This window comes from Camelus bactrianus, chromosome 1 (assembly GCF_048773025.1).
Source record: "Camelus bactrianus isolate YW-2024 breed Bactrian camel chromosome 1, ASM4877302v1, whole genome shotgun sequence".
Lineage (NCBI taxonomy): Eukaryota > Metazoa > Chordata > Mammalia > Artiodactyla > Camelidae > Camelus > Camelus bactrianus.
Genome location: NC_133539.1, coordinates 1,973,658 through 1,988,919, shown reverse-complemented (window position 1 = coordinate 1,988,919; position 15,262 = coordinate 1,973,658). Strand labels below are relative to the sequence as shown.

The following is a 15,262-nucleotide window of genomic DNA, read 5'->3' as shown; positions in this document are numbered from 1 at the left end:
ACCACCATCTGGGGGCCGTCTGCTGGTGGGACGGGTGTAAGGAGAGGAGCCCTTTCAGTTGTGCATGGAATTGCTGACAAGTCAGGACAGACGGAGGTCACACCACTGTCTGAGGGCTCACCCCACAGGGCACCCTGCCAGGGAGGACGGGCCCTGGGTGGACCATGTGTGTGCACGTGGGTGGTGCACAGATGGTCCAGAGACACCTGTCACAAACCTGGTCTAAATCTGCAGCCACGATGTGCTCTCCTGCAGGGCAAGGGCCTGCCTTCTGGTTTGTCAGTGTCCCCCTGGGCCCACCTCACCTGAACAGCCATTGACTGTGAGCCCACTGGGAGGCCCTGTGCCCCCTGTACGGGGGACCACGGTTTCCCACCCAACAGGAGCTCTGGGCGGAGAGGGAGGCCTGGCCCGTGGGCATAGCGTCAGGTGCTCAGAGTGGAGACGCCGACTGGGCTTGAAGATGTTCTTGCCCCGCGCCGGGGAGGGCCTTCCAGGTGGCGCAGGGGAGCACTGCGGTCACCCCCAGGAGTCTGCTCTAGTGTAAAGGCCACAGAAAGTTGCCCACCCTGTGCGCCCTGGGTCGGAAGGAGCAGCTGCCTCTCTACAGGCTGGAAGAAGCTGCGAGGCCAGGTGTTTGCCCCAGGTGTTTGCCCCATTTTTAGGTAAAAACCCCCACAACTGTAGAAAATTAAACGCAGAAAATAAAGAAGACAGGTGACATTCCACTGCCTCGAGAAGTTCAGGTCAAGTGGGTGTGCATCTTTCCAACCTTGATCCTATACCAGTACATAGTCACGCATACTTGTCATTTACATGGGATTATGTGGGACTTAACTCCTTTCAGAAAACTGAAAACATCACGAGTGTATCTCCATGCTCGCTAACATGCTTCTTGGCACGGCTGCAGAGAAACCTGTTATGCTGGGCGTTCTGGTTTTTCAGCTGGCCGCTGCCCAGTGTGGAGCACACGTCGCCATGTCTCTGTTGATGCTCTGCTGTCCTCACCTGCTCCTCCCTCCTTCCATCGTTAGCCACCAGGACACAGAGGAAGGGGAGGTTAAGTAGCTTTCCGTGGGTGACGCAGCTGGCAGGGGTGATGCCTAGACGGCTGAAGTCCCAGCAAGGGGTAGCCGCCGCCCTTGCCTTAAAGTGTGGTGGGGAGAGAAGGGGCCGGCTGGCAGCGCATTCCCGGGGGTCAGAGGTGTGTGCTGTGCGCCCGGCACTGGCTGATCGTTTTTGTAGGAAACTTGCCGGGTCGAAAGGAATTGTTCAAGCTTTCGGTACAGGCCGCCACGGTTCCCCGCAATGGTCCCTCCAACTTCATCTCCCACCTGCAGCAGGCGTGGTCCGTCTAGTCTGTTTATGGGGAGAGTCATTTTTCACTGTCGTGTTATGACAGCAGTATGTGAAGCCACTTTCCCGGTTGCCTCTTCCAGGACGCGCTGCAGGAGATGTACAACCAGAAGGGTGTGTTCCCTGGGGAGCAGTTCAGACCTGCTCGGCGGCCATGGACGCTCCTGAACTTCCTCTCCTGGGCCACGGTTCTCCTGTCTCCTCTCTTCAGTTTCGTCTTGGGGGTCTTCGCCAGTGGATCTCCCCTGCTGATCCTGACGTTCCTGGGGTTTGTCGGGGCAGGTAATGGACGGGAACGCAGGCATGGCTTGAGGTTGGGAGTCCTGTACCGCCGCGGTGGCCTGGCAGCCGGGCTCCCACCTGAGCCTTGCCGGCCGCCAAATGTGGCTCCGGCTGCTCAGACCACAGCCAGATTCTAGGGCCATCTCTCCAGAAGGCTGGCCGGCCATCTGCCCGCCAGGCATCCATGCAGCAGCGAGGCTAGTGCTCTGAGAGCCGGGTGGGGAGGGCCCTGGGCCACTCGGGTTGCACTTGGGCACTTAGGGGCGGGGGCTGGCGTGACGGTCTGAAGTTTCCCAGGACGTTTTTATTCTCGCAAGGCGGATGGGCGCACGGCCTCTCTGGGCACCTGGGTGAGAACTGCACCCCTCCAGGAGCCCACACCCTACCTCCCGCTGGCTGGAGGAGCAGGGGCCTCTGATGCCCCCGGACAGGGTGCACGGCTGGCCGCGTCAGGGAAGACGGAAGAGGGGGAGCGGCCCACAGCCCCAGGGGGAGAGTCTGAGGCCAAAGGTGCAGGCCATCCCGCTTGATTTTCCCAGCTTGACAGCAAAGCAATCCATCTAACCTCGCCTTTTTCCTATTTTAAAGCTTCCTTTGGAGTCCGCCGACTAATAGGAGTGACTGAAATAGAGAAGGGCTCCAGCTATGGAAACCAAGAGTTTAAGAAAAAGGAATAATTAATGGCTGTGATTGAACACACATAACCTGACGGTGGTATCCAATTAACTCAATTAAAAACAGAACAACACACACAGAGCGGGAAAAAGACACTTAGAAACTATTTTTCTTATTAACTGGTGACTAATACTGACCAATAAAACTTGAGCCAAGAGTAAAGCAGTCGGAAGGCCTGCGGATGGAGACGCCAGCCTCGCCCCTGCGCTTCCCCCGGGAAGCCGGTCTCCGGGGCGTCGCTCTGGGGGGAGGTGGCGCCCGGAGAGCCGTCCGACTAGTCACCTCCGAGAGCGCTGTCTGCCGAGGGAGCCTTCGGTCGCTTTCTCTTCCCACACTTAGATCCCGGTTTGGGTTTTTACCAGTTATCTTGGGAGTTTCCCCGCCTCTCCCCCTGCACCCCCAGCACACTATCTTCAAGGCTCCTCCCGGGCCCCCGGGCCTCAGAGCACCTGCTCGTCCCGATCTGCTGGCACCGTGGCCTCCAGGCGGTGGGCGCGGGGCCCCGGGAGAGTTCTCTGGGCCAGCAGCACACCGAGCGAGCCGGCGGCGGACACGCGCCTCGCCCCGTTGAGCTTCCAGAGCTTCCTTGCCCCTTCCTACCTGAGCCCGCGTGGAAACACCTTCAGTCCGTTTCAAGGCGGATGGAGCCCGAGAACTCGGCGAGGTGCGGCGTCCTCCCGGTGCCCCGGGCGCAGCTCCTCTGTCCCCGGCGACCGTCAGACTCGGGTCCCCCGCCGAGCGCAGGGCGGCCACCCGCACGGAGGCGCTGTGTCCGGGGGTCGGGGGTGGGGGAGCCTCGGCCCGCAGCCTGCAGGACTGTTGACGCTTTTGAGAAGGCAGTGTCACCATCACCCTGTCTTCTGAGGTGGTTGGAAACAGCACGGAGCTCGTCTGCTTTGAGAGGGTATACTTTGACAGTGGACCTGTGGACGGCTGTCAGCGTCCTGACGAAAACGGGAGGTGGTGAGCCCTCCCCACCTCCGCCCCCCTCCCCCCCGGGCAGCTGCATGTGTCCGGGGGGAGGGCCGGCGGCGGCTCCTGCCGCAGGGCTGTCCCCCGAGTGTGCTGACCGCCTGTGCTTGGCGGCACCGCATCCCCGCAGCCTGCCGCCGGGGTGCTCGCCGCTCCTCCCGGAGGGAGGCGCCTCCAGCGCACGCCCGGCGGGGCGGAAGCCCCCGGGGCCGGCCGCCCCGCCCCCCCGGGCGCTCCCGCCCCGCCCCCCGCCCGGCCTCCCTCCGCTGTAGCCCCGCCCCCCGCCCGCATCCGGCTTTCCTCTGAAACTTTACCTTGCTTTTTAAAAGTCACACTCCCCTCATCTTTTTTAGCAAGAGAACGAAAAATAACGGGTGTTATCTCTGATGCACTGTAACCAGCATCCTGAATAGAGGCAGGGTGAACTTTCTAGGGGAAAAAATGGAGGGAAGAGGCATGGAAAAAATTATAAACCAAATTGGAAAAATAATTATGCATTGGTCCTAAGTACGTATTTTGGGGAGGTCTAGGGAAACAGCCCACATCCTTTGTAACGACACTACTGAATTCTGCATTAGTGACCTTGGTGAAGGGACCGAGGTCGCAGGGACGCGAACCACGATACTGTACTTGCTCAGGAGGGACAGTGGGTGCACACGAGTCCTGGTGAGGTTGAAGGGTAAAACAAACCGGCTTTGAAGTGCTTTTCTTAGACGCGTGCTTCCCTCTGCCACAAAGCACGCCCCTCCAACCCCCCCCCCCCCCCCCCCCGCATAGCAGAGCCCCTGCGGAAGAGCTGCTCCCACTGCGGTCAGCGCTACCTTAGGTCTCATTTCTCTGCACACGGTGTGCTGTTCTTCCGTCTCTCTGTGTGTTTATGTTATTTGCTAATTCACTAACCCTGCAAATCTTAAAGGAAACAGTTGAAGAGTACTACTGTGCGGGTACATTACCTGGAAAATGCAAAATTAGATCTTTTTACCGTTTAATTAATAGTTCTTGCCTCTGGGATAAGTTCCCTCCCCTTGAAATTAATACCTAATGTGTAAATTCTGTGTGGAGGCAGTGATGAGCTGTGAAGACTCGAGGTAAATGGAGATTGACCACTTCTAATTTTCAAATCTCAGCGACTTCCTTCCCACTGAACGCAGATTAGCTTGTGCACTTGAATACCAAGCTCTTTGACAGCAATAAAAACTACACCATGAATGTTTGGGTTTTTTTTTTTTTTTTTTTTTTTTTTTTGGAGGGGTAGACTCTGCTTTTCATCCATTTCGGAAGGAAAGGGGGAGAGGAGCTCTCTTCATTTTTTCCCCTCAATTAATAAACCACAGAACAGTGCTTTCCTTATTTCTTCTCCTTTACCCCCTCTGCTGCTGGTGATGTCCAGATCAGGCTGAATGCTGGGACAGTTGTGCTGGTCACAGTGGGGAGAGTGTGCTCTAGGTTGAAGTCGCTGGTGCCCTCTACACTAGGTCCTGGGTCAGGAAAGGGGGTCTCTGTGCTGTTTGCTGAGCCTCATTGTGGGAGGGTGTGTGAGCATGGATGTTTGCTGAGCCTCTCTGTTGGAGGAGGGGTCTGCTCAGCCTCTCTGTGGGGTCAGCTCCCCTCCCACTAGAGGTACACAGAGGCGGCCCCAGGCCTTGGGCCCCTCCCAGGAGTGACCAGCAGGCTGAGTTCTGAGCCCAGGGGGCCGCCAACTAGTGTTTCTCAGCTCAGGCCCAGGTGCTGTGTTTGGGTTGTGGGCCCTCCCTATGTGTCCAGCAGTCCCCTCTGGGGAGTTCCAGGGGCTTCTAAGGTGACTGTGGCCTTTCCTGGTGACTTTGTGGCAGCCCGCAGCTCCTGTAGACTTCCTGGCCTCCCTCTTCAGGGTCTCTGACAGCATGGTGAGTGGGGACTGCCTCCACCCACGCTGATGAGCAGATGCTGGGGAAAGGCTGCAAACGCCTCTTTACCCGTCTTCTCCCCCAAACTGAGGCTTTGAGAAGGGTTTGAAACAGTTGCCCAATGACGGAATTTTAACCCAAAAGCAAGCAGTGACACAAGTCAGCCAGCCCTTGGTGGCAGTGTACTGGGTGCATGGCCCAGGGGAGGTGCTCCCCAGTCGCCGTCATCCCTCGAGAAGTACAGGGTCAGGTGGAAGGGATGAGCTCTGAGTGCACAGCCCGCCAAGTAATAGCGAGAATCAATGCCATGCGGGCACGTCCGGCAAAGGCAGTGCGGTGTGGCCGGGGGTCCGGCCGGCATCTCCGGTTTGTTTGCCTCCTCACTCCCTGCGCCATGTACACCAGGGCAGGAGCACTCTCTTACACTGCTTTAGCCACTGCGCCTTGGAGTCACCAGGCTGTGCACATCCAGGTGACCGCCCGCTGTGTCAGATCTGGGGTGGAGAGTGACTCTTCATGCTGCTTTGTCCCTGCCCGAGACACCTAGAGGACACGCGGAACAGAACCTTTCAGCCCGGCTGGTCTGCAGCTGTATTGTTCCACCCTCTGCTGCCGCAACTCGTGCAGCCCCGGCAGGCGACACGGGTCTGTAGGGTCAAGTGGCTGCCACCCTCTGCAGGGTAACCAGGCTTAGGGTTAAAACAGTGGGCCTGACATGCCCACCTGCCTCCCCTCCGGAGCCAGCATGTCCCCGCCCCCGCCCCCGCCCTGCTCCAGTGCTCCAGTGAGTTACTTCCCCGAGCAAAGGCAGGCCTCCCCCCTGCGCCTGGGCCTGGCCAGTGGGGCCAGTCACACTGTCCCGCCTCCTGAGCAGGGCTGCCAGGGCGCAGGTGTGCGGGTCCCACATTCCTGCATTTCAGGGCCAGGGCACAAAAACACAGGGACATTTTAGGTAGGAGATGTCACACTGCTCTGCTTGGTTGAAGGGATGGACACGTGCATTAAGTTTTACCACAAGCACTGGCCGCTGGTTAAGTCAGGGTAATCGGTGGCCTTCTCACAGAACCCTCGGGAAGTCCAGGGACCGGAGCACTTTAGGGAGCCCGGGACATCCCAGAGGCGTGGATGCCAGTGAGCCCGTCAGTGGCCCCACACTCTTCTCAAAAACAATTGACTTTGAATCGCTTTGTGATGAAAAGGCCTCTTGGGGTTTTCTTCTTCCGTTAACTTTTCAGTTTCTTAACTTTTTGTTGCAAGAGTATTTGGACAGAGGTTGAGCAGTGAGTGAGATACTGAAGTGCACTGAATTGTATCAAATCCAACCGGGGTGACTTGACGCGATGAAGAAATGCATCCAATCTCCTTGTATTTATTGTCTCAGAATTGTACGTTGTGACAATCAAATGTTACTTGCCCAACTGCCAGGAAATTCAGCTGGCTTCTTAACCATAATGACCGTCAGCAAGTACTGTAACTGTAACGGAAAAGTCTCTCTCTTTGGAAAACCACACGAACCACCGACTCAGACGTGTGGGACAGACGCTGGGTTCTTTTTCTACTGATGCTCTGCCGACCTGATGCTGGCCGGCTTCAAAGAGGGAGACGTTGTATACAGGGTGCGAATGTATTATACGCGTGTTTCCTTTTGTACGCTTCAGTTTTACAATTTTGCTACAGCTTTATGCAGTTGAGGATAGCAGTATTTTTGATCTCTGGCTTTGGTCTTGGGGGGCGTGGGGGTGCTAACTGAGACCCTAAAAGCCTGTCTCCTGAAAAGCCGGCCGCGATCGCCGTGCTCCGCGCTGGTCTCTGCACACGGCGTGCCTGAGCCTGCCTGCTCGACGGTGTTTTCTAGATAAAACACTGTGGGCGTCATACTTGCTTTTTTAATTGCTGCTGTGAAAGTGAGGGATAAAAATCACACTGCAGGAGGGAGCGGCCGCCTCCTTTTGTCCCTTTGCTTCTGGTCTGCAGAGGGTTTCCTAGGGAAAGGAAAGGCCCTCCGGGCACACACGTCCGGGCCGGGGCCTCGCCCGCGCAGACACTCCGAGGCCACGCGTGTTTCTCCAAGGCTGTCCTGCTGAGGACACTTTCCCAGCCTCTCCCTTGCCCATAAGTTGCTTCTGGAAGGGAAATTGAGACGGAGAGTGATCATCTGGCAAAAGCAAGGGAGAAAACCAGTTGGTGCACAAGGCTGAGGCCCTCTACCTAAAACGGGTCTTGAAAGCCATCGAGGATGAGGTTTTCCAAAGTAGGCATGTATATATCAAAAACTATTTTTTTGTAAAACCAAATTCATTCCGTGGAGAAAACCCAGGAACCCTTTTTCTTCTTTATAGAGGAAAGATCTCTTGTGAGAACCAAGAGCTATTCCAGGGTCTGCTCTGTCTGTCTTGTGAAAATAAACTGAGCTAAAAGAAGCGTGGTGTCCCGTGTGCTCTGGGAGCCGCCCCAGCGGACGCGCCCGGCTGCTGCCCGGCCGCTCAGCGCAGCCCTCCTGAGGCCCGGGAAGGCTGGCCTCCTGATGGTCGCACGTCTCCACGCGGTTTATCTTCAAGTGTACATCCTGAATTCAGAGTGTGGATGGGCCAGCACGCGCCTACAGGCACACACACGGGCCCTGCCCACGGACACACACAGGTGCACACACCCCAGAGAGTGAGGGGGAAGCTCAGGGAGGCCACACAGCCCCATTAGGAGATGGGATGAAACCACAGGCCTGCACCGGGGCCCCCCCTCCCCACACCTCCTCCCAGGGGTGTAAAGCCTGAGGGCACACGTGGTCTAGGCCCCCTGAACAGCCCTGGACTTGAAGAAAGTGCTCCCCAAAGGCCCAAAACTCGGTGAAGAGAGCAAATGGTCGTGTGACAGCTCAGGGAAGTGGGCAATGTCCCTTGCTCCGGGCTCCAGCTCCGTCAGTGAGTGGGGGGACGTGACATGCACAGGAACACTATGCCGAGGGGCGTGTTTTGTGGAAAGTGGGCAGAATACATGGATGGATTGGGTGACAGGTGGGATGGGGCTGGCACTGGGCTCTGCCTGCGGTTGAAGCGATCCCCAATGGTTGGCTTGGAGCTGGACCCCCAAGATCACACTCCTGAAGTCCAGGAGTCCAGCACAGCCCTCAGACTGCCTTCCAGAAAGATGAGTCTCACAGCACAGGGTGTGGGCTCCGTCAGGAGGGGCAAGATCCAGTGCAATCGCAGCCCTGCTCCCTCCTCCGCACCCAGGGCAGGAGCGGACGGGGTTCCAGGCCCTGAACCAGGAGGCTGTGCAGCGCACGGGGTGTCGGGGTACAAGGAGACACTCAGTGGCCCTAAACAGGGGTTGGGGGTCGGGGTGGGGGGGGGCTGCCGCCTGTTGCCAGGCAGGTGCATCCTGTTTGTAAAATCTCAGGCCCTTCCAGGGACACATCTGGAGGATGAGGTTCTCCTGCCATCAGCCACCTGGCCCAGACTTGATGCCAGAGATCAGAGACTTACAAGGACTCCAAGTGCTGTCCGTCCCTGGAGTCTGCCCTCGCCCAGGCCGTACACCTGCCCCGAGGGCTCCTCAGCCCCTCCCAGCTCAGTCACTACACAGGGCCAGGAAGCCTCTGGAACATGGCTCCCCCACAGACTGTTTAAACTGTGATCACTCACTGGTAAAGAATTCCAATGCTGTCTCTGATCGCATGGTCGGTCCCACCTGCCCAGGACGCTGTAAGAAACCTGACCCACTGGGCCAGCCGAGGGCCGTGGAAGTACCCTCCACCCTGTGGAAAGTGGGGAGGTAGCTGCCACCTCCAGAGACCCTGCCATCAGGACACAAGCCTGGGGCTACGCTCCTGGTCTCAGGATGCCGTCTTCAAGCCCCAAGACAGCCGTCCCTCCTGCTCAGCCCCCTTTTCTGCTGCTTCCAACCAGAAAATCAGGGGTGGAGGCCAACCTGCCATGTCTTCTTCGCTAGTGAAAGATCTGGTGCCGGAGGAAATGGGTGCTGAGGGCCCCAGTGAGGCTCAGTGTTCAGGGGAGTGTGTCCTGCCACAGGGCCACCCCTGGGGTCACACAGGAGGGACTCCGGGTTTGGAAGGGCACCCTACCCTCAGGGAGGTACCTGGGCCAGAACAATTTCCTGGGCCCTCGCTGCCTGTTTCTCTGGGACAGCCCGTGCATCTCCGGGGTCCTCGGGGCTGCGATGGCGCTGAGTCAGGACAGCTGTACGGAACGCAGGTCCTCCTGCTGGGTCAGTCTCCTAGACGCATGCTAGAATCTGATGACTGCCTAGCTGGGGCGGGGACTGACGGAGCGGGAAACAAGCCCCCACCCACCCAGACCACGCAGCAGAGGGCCCCAGGGGGGAAATCCGCTTTACTACCCCGAACAACACTGTTCCCTCTTTTAGACTCTTTGAAATGCCTTTTCCTGTCCTGAGCCCAAGGGGATTCTGACTTCTGTCACAATCACTGGTTAGGAGATCAGCGGTGGGCTCTCCCCAGGTCTCCAGGAGGCTCCTCTCGCTGGTAGGATGCAGGCATCCCGTGAGGACTCGGGGCGACCTTCCTGCTGGTCCCAGAACACGCACACAGAAACGGTCGCTCCCCCACCCCAGGCGGGCACTGAAAAACGGTCTGAAGGTTGAAGGCCACCCTCGTTCAGGGCCTGGTAGCCGGCAGAGTGGACCCCTCGAAGAGGGGGCCGTCTGGGTCTCCAGGGTTGGGGGAGGTGGGAGGGGGGCTGGGAAAGGGACCTTGGGTCTCAATCAACAGCTGGTTCCCAGGTCCCGGGGGCCTGCAGAGCACAGCTGGTTACCCCACGCCACCTGGAGAGGCAGGAGCGCTGGCTGCGTGCTCGCTCATCTGCTCTGGCTGGGCCTGTGTTACCAGCTCCCTCCCAGCCAGAAAGCGACAAAGACAGGTTCTGCCCTTTAGGAGCAGGTAGTGGAGGGGCTGCCCCCGGAGTGGGCAGCGGCTGCCCAAGGCCCCAAATGGAGGATGCAAGGAGCAGCCGGCCCTGACCCCCGCCAAAGACAAACAAAGCCGGACCCCAGTCAGAGGCGGCAAAGGCAGGTTTCTTCCATGACAGCTGCTGCAGGAAGCTGAGCCCAGCATCCCCAGACCCGGGCAGGAGGCTCTCGGAAGGCGGGCGCCCTGGAGGGGAGGCACAAGGGTGGGGTGGGGGCCACGTGACCAGGCCACCCGGGTGGGCTAACTGGACGTGCCCAGAAGTACCCTGAGGGCAGGAGGCAGTGGTGCACTGAGCAAGGCGCCAGAGGTTGGGCCCTGACCTCCCCAGGGACGGGACGGGGAGAGAGTGAGTGTCTGCTCCCTGGTCCTGGGGAGACGGCCCTGGGCGGGGAGAGGTACGTCTGAAGGGCAGAGAAGGACTCATCACCAGGAGTGGCCAAGGTAACTGCTCTGAGAGGGGCCCCTGCCTGTCACCAGGTCTGGGCTGGGACGAGCAGGAAATTCACCTGGCAGCACTGAGCATGTTGAGGGGCCCGGGGTGGCCCCAGGGCAGCGCCTTGAACAGGCAGGTGCTACAGCTGGTCAGTCTCACAGTCTCTAGGATCTGATGACTGCCCTTAAGGGTTTGGAAGGAGCCCTTTGTTCCAGAGTCTTTGCTGATGTCACCCCCCTGCAGGAGGAGCTAGGGGGACACATGCCAGCTTCCCTGCCCCTCACCCCCCAGACATCTTGGCTGCTCCTTGTGTGGCCCCAAGGGGCCCAGAGCCCCTGAAGCTGGGGTCAAGAGAACTGGAGAGCAAAGGAGAGCCATCCTGCACAGAAGCTGCCAGAACTTGGGAGGGTCCTGGAGGGTGGCAGGCCAGTGACTTTCGAAGGGGAATCTCACAATGACACTGGAAGTCCCCAGCAGCGCATGACCCGTGTATCACTCTACGGGAACTGTTCCAAAGGCCTGGGGTGGGAGGGTGAGGGATGAGTGGGGTGGTTTTGAAAGGAAGCCCCAAGATGAACTTTCAGAAGGAAAAACAGCTTAAGGAAAAACAGAGCACCACCAACAAAGTGACCATTTAACCAAGTGTCTGAAACATACCGAAAGACATCAAGAACAGTGAAATAGACGCCCAGGTGCCTGTCCCCAAACACTGCAGCCTCACGCGTCTCACCCATCCTGCCCAGTGGCCTTGTGCATTTATCCCTAAACAGTAACAGCTGAGACTTCCATGGTGATCTTGTGGGCCTGGCCCTGTTCTGGGCAATTCACAGGGGTACTTGCTTAAGGTCACATCAACCCAGGAGGAAACACTAACACGCAGAGAGTGACAGCGGAGAGAGCGTGGCCAGCCAGCGGTCAGCCTGGACCCGCCGCCTCTGCCCTCCCCCACGGCCCTGCAGGGTGTTATCCAGGTGGGCGGGATGGGGAGCGCATGGAGCGGTCACTCTGCTTCTTGTTTGTCTCTTTCAGTGTTCTGGGGGGAGGGGGTGATCAAGCAGGCGGTGCAGTCCATCCTTGCCACCCCATCACGCTTCCTTGGGTGACCATCTCGAGTCCGTCCATTGCCCAGTTGGACCTACAGGTGTCCCGTGTTTGGCTGCAGTGCTCTGTGCCGCTGTGACTCTCCCGTCCACGTTCCTCTGTGCTCTGGTCCTGCTCTGGTCGGGCGCACGTTTGCAGCGGGAATGGCTGCATCTGGGGAGGAGGAGGCCCTGCTTTCTCGGGTCCTACCTTTGTCTCCCCAGGCAAGTGCGTTGCCGCACACCCCGCTGCGCGCAGGGGTCTGAGTGGTTCAGCCCTCGCCTGGCTGCGGGCGCTTCCTCCGCAGGGCTGTGGGGACATCCCTTGGTCTGCCGTGGTGTTGCCGGCCTTTTCTTTCTGATTCCTAAGCATTCTCTATATACGTCATACGCACGGATTTGGGGTTGATTTTACGCATTATCAAAGCCTTCCCGTTTCTGGTTTGTTCTTCCCTTTACGTTTGTGTCTCTGATGTGTAGAACTTTCTCGTTTAATGGCTCTGCGCGCACGCCCTGTCTCCTCTGTGCTTTGTGCACTCTGTGTCTCGCTACGAAACCCTTTCCCTTCTTGAAGTCACAGCCGGTTCGCTTACATTTTGTTCTGAAAACCGTAACGTTTACTTTTCATTTGGGACTTTCGTCCACCTGGAGCTAAGTTGGAGGTGTGGGAAACAGAATTAAATATCCCGTTTTATTTCAGTTACACTTTCTGCCTGGGGAACAGGTTGTCTTAGGACCTCTTTGCGGGGGGTGATTAGATTTATTTATTTGTTTGTTTATTTTTAACGGAGGTGCTGGGGATTGAACCCAGGACTGTGCATGCTAAGCACGCGCTCTACCCCTGAGCTGTACCCTCCTCCCAATCTAATGTCAACATAGCTACGTATTACTTTTTTTTGCTTAGTGTATAATTTTTCCTTTCTTTTAACCTCTCTGTGTCCTTATATTTGGGAGTTTGTCTCTTATATCTCTTGCAAACAACATGTACTGGTCAATTTTGGTTTTAATCCAGTAAGAAAATAAATGCCTTTCAACCAGTGAGCTTCATGGGTTTTAGGACTCACTTTATTTTTACCACTTTTCAGCATTTTCTGTCTCTTTCTGCCTTCCGGTTAAGCTTCCTTCCCCAACTCTCCCTCCTCTACAAGGTATTTTTATTCTTTGAGTGGCTACTCTTAACACACATTCTTAACGTGATTCGTCCTGAGGTTCAGGGGCACGTTTGCCTCTCCTTCCAACCAATGCAGGAGCTTAAGTCAGTGTTCGGGGTGGGGCGGGGGGCTACAGCTCAGTGGTAGAGCACATGCTTAGCGTGCACAGGATCCTGAGCTCAAAAATAAACCCAATTACCCCCCCAAAACAAAAAAACAAAAAATAGTTTTTTAAAAAAAGTGTTCACACCTGCTCACCCCTGAATACTTCCCAGCATTTGAGGTCTTTCCCGTTTTTACACCCAAAGTCACTGTTGCTATTTTCACAGATTTTGCTTCCAGTTTTGCTTCTGGCAATGGACTAGCGAGCCGAGCCGCCTAGACAGCACCCCACAGCACCACCACAAGCCACGTCTCCCTCCGTCCGAAGGTCCGGCCCGGGCAGCTCTCTAACCTCTGCCCACTGCCTTCGGGCTGCGGCGCGGCGGTGCGTTTCCACTGTGCAGTCACACTGGGCTGAGCCACTCAAGAATCAGACCTACGATGCTCCCTCTAGCAGCCCCTCGGGACTTAGGGAGCACCCCCAAGGGGCCAAGGGGGGCTGGGGAGGGTCAGGTGACAGAGGCAAGACGAGGGTCTGGACCACGGTCTGTGTAACTTCTAGTGCTCGAGCTTGGTCCCAAATGTCCCATTTCCATCATCCAACAGACCGTGCTGCGCCCACCCACCCTTGTCTTTGTTGCAGAAACTCTTATACATCCTGGCTCCTCCCTGCCTCTTTGGAGCCGTCCCTTAGATCTGTCTGAGAGGCCGCCTACCCGGGCTCGAGTCCTCAGGAAATCCACAGAAGAAAATGTCACTCTCAACTCACAGGCTGTGCAATTTGTTTTAGTTGGCACTGTGATGACAGTGCCCCACGTTAGCACATCCCCACTGCCTCGGTGAAGAGTGTGGGAGCCTCTGACCTCCCTGGGTCCACTAGTCAGATGGCGGGTTCTCTGGTTGTACAGAGAACCTGATCCAGCTTTTCCCCTCCTGAGCCGTCTGGCCCCTGCCCTTACCACTCCACTGAGGCAGTTCTGTGCTCCATCGGCTATGTGGTGTCTCCACGACAACGACTCAGGGACCACCTCCACAGCAGGGCAGGGCCGCTCCGTGCACCTTTCCCAGCTCGTCAGCAATCCCGGCCTGGGATCACCTGCGGGACACCTGACTCAGGTGGGGTCTCGCAGGTCTCCGGGTACAGGGTCGGGGTGGGGGAGACACTCTCCCTCGCAAGGGAGAGGGAGGCTGCTTCTGCTGGCCCGGAGGGCGGGGAATTTGGAGCTGGAGATTTGCGGGCTTGTCTAGTAAGATTGTCCCTCCTGAGTCTCTCCTGAGTCCCATTCCGACCGCATGCCTCGTCCTCTGCAGAGGAGACCCGTCAAGGTCACAGGACTGCCTTGCGGCTCTGCCTTCCTCATGATTCAGGTGACCACAATCCCAATTTTCCTGAGACAGTCCTGGGTTTAACCCTGGAAGTCCCACATTCTGGAAACAAAACCCTTCAGTCTCAGGCAGTTGTCACGGGACAGTAAGTCACCAGCTTACAGTCAGATCCTGGGCCTAATTTTCAGTGCAGGCTGATGACAAGTGGGGTGACTATCAGGGACAGAACCCAGAGCCACCTGAAACCAAGCCCCAGCTGGAACCATCGTCATTTAAATCAAGGAAACGTCTCTTAAATAACACTGTCTTCAAATAAGGGGGACTTGAGGACCCCGAGAGTGAGCAATAGGTGGTTTCATTTACTTTAAAAATGCAGAATCAGGAATTCACTAATGGACAGGGAGTGAGGTTGGGTCACTGAAGACCTGAGGTTAAACTCATCTGGGGGACTCTCCTGTGTCCCGGGCCCTGCGCTCCTCTCACCGATAGGCTGAGTTTCCAGCAAGGATTCAGAAGTCATCTGGGGACACAGACAGAGCAAATAGAAACACAGGGGCCTATTCTCAGTGGTCACACTGTGGTCCTGCCCGGAGGCCTTCATGGGTGGAGGTGTGCCCACATCCTGCAGCCCCCCACCCCTGGCCTTCCTGCCATCCAGCTGGAGCCTCCATTGCCACACAACCCACTTAGAGGCTGGCCCAGATGACTGGCCACTTAACAATGCATGACCTGGGCTCCAGCCAGGTGCAGGTGGCCCAGGGAGGATGGAACTCCGCAGTCTGTCCAGCAGGGCCGGGGGCCCTGGAACAGCATCTGCTTTACGTCTCCCGGGGCGAATGCTCCGCCCTGAGCTTTGTCACAGGCTTCTCCTGTCCTGGGGCTTGTCTGTAGCCTAGCAGGCGTCAGGGCCTGCACATGCACAGAGCATCAGGACAGAGCCCAGGCTGCGAGGGTGAGGCTGCTGTGTGTGGCCTGTCTCCTGCTCAAAGGCACCAAAGCGCGTCAGCAACCCACACGGGTGGTTTCCATCTTCCGCGCTCTGAGCGTACCGGCCC

General features: G+C 57.4%; 1 protein-coding gene across 3 annotated transcripts in view; it reads left to right on the top strand.

Annotated features, from left to right (window-relative positions):
• AGPAT3 (1-acylglycerol-3-phosphate O-acyltransferase 3) overlaps positions 1-4,494 on the top strand; it is a 78,735-nt gene extending 74,241 nt beyond the window's left edge. For all 3 annotated transcript variants that reach the window (XM_074344351.1, XM_074344289.1, XM_074344386.1), the window contains 2 exons: positions 1,440-1,638; positions 2,227-4,494. In XM_074344351.1, the coding sequence (XP_074200452.1) occupies positions 1,440-1,638; positions 2,227-2,315 (288 nt within the window). In that variant the 3' untranslated portion in view covers positions 2,316-4,494. The remainder of the gene's footprint in view (positions 1-1,439; positions 1,639-2,226) is intronic.
• The last annotated feature ends 10,768 nt before the right edge of the window (positions 4,495-15,262 follow it).